An 8,502-nucleotide genomic window follows, 5' to 3' on the forward strand; every position below is an offset into this window, starting at 1 on the left:
GAGTTATAAAGTCACAATTGCGAGTTATAAAGTCAGAATTGTGAGTTATAAAGTCACAATTGCGAGTTATAAAGTCAGAATTGCGAGCTAAAATCCAATTTTGAGGGGGTAAAAAAAAATAGTAAGAATTGTGAGAAAAAAAGTCTTTATATCTCGAAATCCAATTTTGAGGGGGTCAAAAAAAATAGTAAGAATTGTGAGAAAAAAAGTCTTTATATCTCGCAGTTCTGACTTTATTTCTCAGAATTGCGACTTTTTAACTCGCAATTGCGGGTTTATATCACGCAATTCTGACTTTATTTCTCAGAATTGCGAGATTATATCTCTCAATTATGACTTTTAACTCGCAATTGTGAGTTTATATCATGCAATTCTGAGAAAAAAAAGTCAGAATTGTGAGATAAAAAGTCGCAATTACCTCTTTTATTTTTTATTCAGTGGCGGAAACGGGCTTCCATAGTAAACCCCTTGGTAAGTCCGCTAGAAAGAAAGGCGTTCTTCATGTTTAACGTCTATTACCAATAAACACGCAGGCTGCTGGAATACAAAAACATTGTTTTAGGTCGAGCTCGATTTGTGACAACTTTCACAATTGCTTTTTATTGCGTGGCAGTGTTTATCTTTGCTCTGCCCCCCGTTTTTTGTATAGTATTGTCATACGGTGCTGTTCCAGTGAATAAAGTTTTCCAGTTCATTAGGTAAATGAGTTTATACACATATATACTTGTACACTTTGTTTGACAATAAAGTTTTGGTTGTTGTACCTTTCCTTGAGCACTTGGCTTCAATATTCTGATTTGCGAAAATTTCACAGTGCGGTGTTGGTCAGTTAACCCTTCCCTAATTCATTTACATCACTATTTTGATTTGTGAAAACGTTCACAGTGCAGTTATGGTCAGATAACGGTTTCCAGATTCCAGTAAGGTAAGGTATGCTTTATTGTCCCACAGGGAAATTCGCCTTGGGCTCCAAATACAGCCACTGCATCACCACACTTAAAACAATACATTAGGCTGCACAAACACATAAACAAACATCTCAGTAAAACCTCAATACAATTTCACTTACTACTATTTAGTGGCCTAATTGCAGAAGGAATGAACGAATTCCTAAACCTATGAAGTCTGCATCTCTGCATTCTAAATGCAGAATATCGTTTAAGATCTTATATGCCTCTCTTAGCAATAATTTTTCATACAGATAAGAATGTTCCTTTATGCCCATGATCTTCATGGCTATTTGAATAAGCTAAGCTTAGTCTTTAACTGCACTGTCACATTACCAAAGATGTATTCCATATCTGATCACATTCTCCAGTACAGCTTGATCTTACTGCTAACACCATAAAGTCTCGGCCTTCTCAAGAATCTCTGTTGTAACTTGGAACACAGAATTTCAACATGGACATTTAACACTCAATATGAACTCCAAGGTATTTGTATGAGGACACCTGCATAATGGGAACATTATGAATAGAAACTGAACTCTGATCTCCAATTAACTTTGGATCAAAGATCATCTCCTTAGTTTTCCTCACATTGACAACAAGATGATGGGCAACACACCACAAACTGTTCAATTTCAGAGTGATAAGATGATATGTCTTGGTCTTTATAACAAGCTAAGAATAGCTGTCATCACTAAATTTTACAACATAATTGTTGGCATAGCCGCGGGAACATATTTTATATGGGGGGTGCTGGGGGGCGGGGCTTGATGTTGCAGGGCGGGGCCACGGTGAGAGATTTTTGACAAAATCCAAACTCTTATAGATTAACATACAAGTGAAGACAGAGTTTTATGCGAACCAATATATATTTGTGCTTTTGTGATTTTAGTTCAAGATTTTTTTCCCAGATAGCACACGTCTGTTAAAGATCACTTGATCTGGAAAGCATCTAACATCTGACAGACATCTGTAAGATGTCAGTTTCACATGCATTCTAAACCATAAACATCTTAAAGACATCTAATAGATGTCTATTTGACATCTGATAGGAGACATCATATAGACATATTGCAGATGAGCAAACACTCTAAAAATATGTCTTGCAAATGTAAATGCAGATGTCAAATAGACGTCTCCATAATGTATGTGTGCTGTCAGGGTTCTTTAATATTTTTATTATTTAAGGGGATTTTACTAAATATTAACATTGCTGATATGCAAAAGTTTTGGTCAGTGCACTTTGGCGAATTCTGTCATCAGAAACAACAAAGTGATGTACAATCGATGTAAAAATAAGAGATTCATTTATCATACACTGCAGACACTATCACTGATTATAGCTTATAGCTTTTTTTACAGTGCTTACACTCACTGAATTTAATAATCTAAATGTTCTTTGCTCGCTGTATAATTTGTTCATTGTTTGAATAATCGTGGACATGCGGCGTTATAATTAAACTTAAATTGTATTTTTATTAAACGTGATTGACGGTGGCCATCTTGAGATGCAAGAAAGCTTCGGAAAATGGCTCATAAAATGGACAAGGACGTGAATGGTTTTTACAAGTCGGAATGTAAAATTACGGTAGCCTAATATCGTGAACATTTCAAGTTAACGTTTATTTATAAAGCACATTTAAAAACAAGTGTTGTACCCAAAGTGCTGTACAATTTATAAACAAATAATATCAAAAGCAACAACAAATAAAAAACTCATAAGATACATATATATTGAATTGATGTAATAAGTACATGGATCACTATACTTCTAGGTCCTTCTTTGAGAGAAACTGTTTTAATTTGGCGATGGATCGGAGATAGTGCTGGGCGGTATACCGGTTCATACTGAATACCGGTTGTTATTTTTGTTATGATATGAATTTTGAAAATACCGCAATACCGGTGTATGTCACTTAAACAACGTTCGGAATGCGACACTGTTTGAAAGGGGTCCCTTTTCACTGCTGCACTGTGGTGAGGGAACAGCTGTATGTGCTACTAAGCGTGAAAGTTCCGAAACTGAAGCTGTAGAACTAATAGAACGTGATGACACAGAAGAACTCATCCACAATATCCACATTGACCTCCACAAATATCCAGCGCCCCTGCAATCAGCTCCCGCGGCTCACACACACACACGAGCGCGACTTTAGCACTAGATTTAGCAACTTTCAGACCCTTTTAGCGGCTTTTTCCCATAGAATATTCATACTGACAAACCTAGCGACTTTTTTGGATAAACCTTAGCTATGGTTCAGTTGGAAGATTTCTCCAGTGCTGTCCCGCGAACGCGAGGTCTGACTTTCCCGGAGAAGTGTCGCCTCTCTCGGCGTCTGTTCTGTGCAGTGAGCGGCATATTGCTCATCATGACAGTAAAATAGGGGATTCTAAGTCAATATACTGCAGTATTTCCTCTCAATCAGTAGAAAATATGGTTAACACCCGGTCATGCATGAAAAAAAAATACCGTCTTGTACCGTGAAACCGGTATAATTTTGAAAAATACTGTGATATAAATTTTTGGTCATACCGCCCAGCACTAATCGGAGATGAAAGAAGCTTCCTTTGACGACAGAATTGATCTGCTTGTCAAATAATAAATCAGAATCAAAGACAACGCCTAGGTTCTTGACTCTGACTGCGTGTAGTGTTAAAGACAGGGAACCTAATTGGTTTCCAATATTAGCGACACACAATGAAGATCCAAAAGCAACGGCCTCAGTTTTGTCTTCATTTAACATTAGGAAGTTTTCTGACAACCATCTTTTAACTTCCTCTAGGCAGGAGATAAGATTTATGGTAGAGTTTCCATTGCTAGACTTGACAGGAAGATAAAATTGTGTATCGTCAGCATAACGGTGATAAGAGACATCATATTTCTGAAAGATAGAGCCAAGAGGAAGCATGTATAAAGAAAAAAGCAGAGGACTCAGAATGGAACCTTGTGGGACACCACATGTGATCAATGTTGAGGATGAATTATGCTTACCCATATTAACTGAGAATATACGACCTTTAAGATATGAGGAGAACCAGCTTAATGCAACCCCCTGAAAGCCGACCACTCTCTCTAGACAATTTAATAAAATGTCCCCTTCTCACTGTCCAAAGAGTCTACAATAAAGTTACATTCATCCAAAAAATCCTGCGTTTCAAACCGAAGGTAAAAATAATTCAGCTCGTTTGCAAGGTCATTCTTTACACGTATATGTGGTTTACTTGGTTCCATATGAAATGAATAAAAAAACAACAAAATGAATAAAACTTTAACTAAAAAAGAAAAGTAAAAATATAAAAATTAAAATGAATTCAAAATATGATTAAAAACTATAATAGTATATAACAATACTATAATAACACTGCTAGGAATAAATGAAACCTAATTTTCAGACCATGCAGATAAAATTTTAGCTTAAATAATAAAATACTTATTTTAATTCAGGTAGTTGCCACAGTAGCATTTCCTAATTTTTTATTTTTTTTTAGTTTACTTGAAGTACTAAAACAACTAAAACTGAAATAAAAATTAATAAAAACTGTATATACTGACACAAACAAAAATAATAAAATAAAAAAAAATAAAATTAACAAAAATAATATTTTAGTTTACTTGAAGTACGAAAACAACTAAAACTGAAATAAAAATGAATAAAAACTGTATATACTGACACAAACAAAAATAATAAAATAAAAAAAAATAAAATTAACAAAAATAATAAAGATTACAAAAATACACAACAACATTTTTTTAAACTTTAACTAAAATTAAAACAATACCTGAAAATAATAATAATAATAATAATAATAATATTAGTGGTCAAATTAATAGTATATTAGTGGTGATAAAATAGCACTGGTGGGAATAAATCAAACTTATTTACATGATTCATTTCCAGACTGAGACATTACTCTTTTGAGCAGACAAAGACATTACAGTTTCTTAAAATAAATAAATAAATAAATAAAACCTTAAGCTTATTTTATTTCAGCTAGTTTTCAAGACAACTTTTCTCATTTCCATTTACTTTAACTTGATGTACTAAAATAACTAAGAAAATAAAAAACTATACAGACATGTTTAAAAATAAAAAATACTAATAAAAATGACAAAAACATACAGCAAAATGACTTAAACTTTAACTAAAATTAAAACAAAAACTGAACATAAAAAAAAATCAAAATATTAATACAAACTACAATAGTATATCAATGATACTAAAACAACACTAGGAATAAAAATAAATGTATTTACATGATTAATTTTCAAACCGAGCATACAAAACATTTCTGTTTTACACGTATGTAGAATTAATCAAATGTTATTTTATTTTAGCTATAGTTGCCATTTGTGTTTAGATTCACTCGATGCAATGAAATAAATAAAACTGAAATGAAAAAACTTCAAAATGACAAAAACACACAAGACGAAAACTGAAAAAAAATAAATAAATAAAAGCTAATCGAAAGCTCTCTGAATGACACTGAATAGGACTAAATGAAGCGTCTGACAGTCAGAAATAACCCAGGCGTGAGTGAACATTACACATTAACCAGCTTCAGCTCCGGCTGTCTTCCAGCCTTTATCTTGCTGACGAAACACTTCAGACGTCCCGGGACGGAGGGTCGAGTGCTAAAGGTCATTAATAACCAGTTCCCCGTTACTATCTCCAGCACTTCCCTGAGGAGCGCAGTCCTGAACATACCTGCCAGACGACATGAAGCTGAAGCTGAAGCTCCCGAACCCGGGTCTGGACGAGCGGATCCCGTCTCACGCCGAGCTGGAGAAGCTGGAGCTGGAGGAGGCTGCAGAGCGGCCGCAGTGGGACAACAAAGCCCAGTACATGCTGACCTGCGTGGGCTTCTGCGTGGGGCTGGGGAACGTCTGGAGGTTCCCATACCTCTGCCAGAGCCACGGAGGAGGTGAGGCTGAGAAACACACCTCTTACTCGCTCGCTATGACTGAAGAATAACACGGGGAACAGGTACAAAGATTCGAAGAAGGGAAATTAGAGAGAGAAACTTCACGATGCCATAGAAGAACCGTTTTTGTCTAAATGGTTCTATAAAGAACCTTTCTGTTTCACAAAAGCTTCTTTGTTTGCGAAAGAAGGTTCTTCAGATTACAAAAAGGTAAGAAAGAGATGGAACCAAAAATGGTTCTTCTGTGGCATCGCTGTGAAGAACCTTTTAAAGCACCTTTATTTGAAAGCATCTGCCAAGTGTATAAATGTAAAATTACAAAATAATCAACCAATCAATACCTCTATTGTAAGTTGCTCTGGATAAAAGTGTCTGCTAAATGCATAAACGTAAATGAACTGGATCCTACTCGCTATGACTGAACAATTAAAACGGCAAACAGGTACAAAGATTCAAATTTGGGAAAAAAGGGAAATGAGAGAGAAACTGATTTATAGCTTCATTTGATTTTACAGCCTAAATGATTTTTAAGGGTAAACACATGAGGGATTCAGCGATCACCCTGTTAGTGTAATTATGCATTTAAGTACTGAGTAATATTAATTAAGTACATGTACTTACTATATGCTTAGGGTTTGGCTTAGAGTTACTTGCATGTAATTATGCATAATTAATTGATATTAGTCTATGATAGTAAGTACATGTAACATGTAACAAGGACACCTTAAAATAAAGCGTTACCAAATCTTTCAATAACTGTAATAAAAAATAGGCCGACCAGCAGTTAGTTACAGGATAATCAAACTTACTTCTTAATGTCGAATTAGACCAATCTACGTTTTTATGTAATTGACTTAAAAAATGTAGTTTTGTAGAAATAAATGGGACTGACTCGTAAGACTAGTTAGTCTAAGCAGTTTATGCAACCAGCCACTAGAGTAGTTTGTGTAAATGAGTGATAAGGTTAATGTATAGCGATTAAATATTCCTGTAGTCATTAAATAACCTGAGAGGATCGACCCAAGAAACGTCAAAAATCACTTATTTGGAGAAAAAAAAAAACGTAAAATCTTAAATTTGAGGATTCTCTACAATTATTATAAATGTATATAATTATATTATAATATAATGCATTAAAATAGCCAAAAATCAGCTGCGTTGGATAAAAGTGTTTGCCAAATGCATAAATGTTAATATCTGATAAAAGAGTCAAATATTAATATTTAAAGGGTTAAATAAATGAATAAATACTTTTGTGAGTCGCTTTGACTAAAAGCATCTAGTAAATGCGTAAATAAATAAATGCATTTCTAAGCTGCTTTGGATAAAAGTGTCTGTTAAGTGCATAAATGTAAATTAATAAATAAAAATAAATTAATTAATAAATACCTATATTGTAGGCTCCTTTGGATAAAAGTGTCTGCTAAATGCATAAATGTAAAATTTAAAAATAATAAATAAATAAATACCTCTATTGTAGTCTGTTTTGGATAAAAGTGTCTGCTAAGTGCATAAATGTAAATTAATAAATAAAAATTTATTAATTAATAAATACCTCTATTGTAGGGTGCTTTGGATAAAGTGTCTGCTAAATGCATAAATGTAACTAAAACTAAATATTCCAATGTTGTAGGTTGCTTTGGAAAAAGCACCTGCTAAATTCAAGTATTGCAATCATTTTTAAAAGTAGGTAAAAACTAAAAATAATATTCAAAATTAAAATTGGTAGACATTAATAAAATAATTCCCTTACCAAAACTCCATCCATCAATGGTTTCACGGCTGATGTGAGCATAATGGGCCGTGTCTCCTGCTGGCTGTTTCAGGAGCGTTTATGATTCCGTTCCTGATTCTCCTGGTTCTGGAGGGAGTCCCGCTGCTGCATCTGGAGTTTGCCATCGGTCAGAGACTGAGGAAGGGCAGCGTCGGCGTCTGGAGGTCCATCAGCCCGTATCTGACCGGAGTCGGTGAGTCACGAAGAGCCATAAACGTGTGGAAAACGACCTCGACTTGAACTGAGTTCAAATCATCCTTTCCTGCACAGTCTGCTGTTTGTAAAGCCTCACGTCTGTGTGTTTGTTCAGGCATCGCCTCCATGCTGGCGTCCTTCATCGTGGGCATGTACTACAACACCATCATGGCTTGGGTCATGTGGTACTTATTCAACTCTCTGCAGGATCCTTTACCCTGGAGTCAGTGTCCGGTCAACGCCAACAGGACAGGTATCTGCAGCTCACAGCAACACCAGCGTTACTGATGACTGCAACTATTAAACAACATAGTAACACTTTACCTTAAAGCTTTAAGTAGAATGCATTATAAAGCTATTCATAAAACATGTTATAATGCATTATATATTCTCATGCAGACGTTAAAATGCGTTATAATATTTGCAGATTCCTTGTTGCATCTGAAATCAGTTGTTTGTCATGTGTTTTAATGCATTATAAGTTCTAAAGGTATAACAATGAATAAATAACGTGTGATGTGATCATACAATGCATTGTAAGGTGAATTACAAGGCATAATTAATGCATTAAAATATGTTAAATATTTTGGATGTTAAAATAACGTTAAAATTGGAAATGCTGAAATAATATAAAAGCATCAGATGAAAAACTTAAATGTTGAA

General features: G+C 34.6%; 1 protein-coding gene across 1 annotated transcript in view; it reads left to right on the plus strand.

Moving 5' to 3' along the window:
• Positions 1 to 5,644: 5,644 nt before the first annotated feature.
• The window catches only part of LOC107659348 (sodium-dependent neutral amino acid transporter B(0)AT1), a 14,195-nt gene continuing 11,337 nt past the window's right edge, over positions 5,645 to 8,502 (plus strand). The window contains exons 1-3 of the mRNA XM_016448264.1: positions 5,645 to 5,870; positions 7,697 to 7,837; positions 7,955 to 8,092. Of these exons, the coding sequence (XP_016303750.1) occupies positions 5,666 to 5,870; positions 7,697 to 7,837; positions 7,955 to 8,092 (484 nt within the window). The 5' untranslated portion in view covers positions 5,645 to 5,665. The remainder of the gene's footprint in view (positions 5,871 to 7,696; positions 7,838 to 7,954; positions 8,093 to 8,502) is intronic.

The sequence above is a fragment of the Sinocyclocheilus anshuiensis genome, unplaced genomic scaffold (genome assembly GCF_001515605.1).
Source record: "Sinocyclocheilus anshuiensis isolate Anshui unplaced genomic scaffold, SAMN03320099.WGS_v1.1 scaffold876, whole genome shotgun sequence".
Taxonomy (NCBI): Eukaryota; Metazoa; Chordata; class Actinopteri; order Cypriniformes; family Cyprinidae; genus Sinocyclocheilus; species Sinocyclocheilus anshuiensis.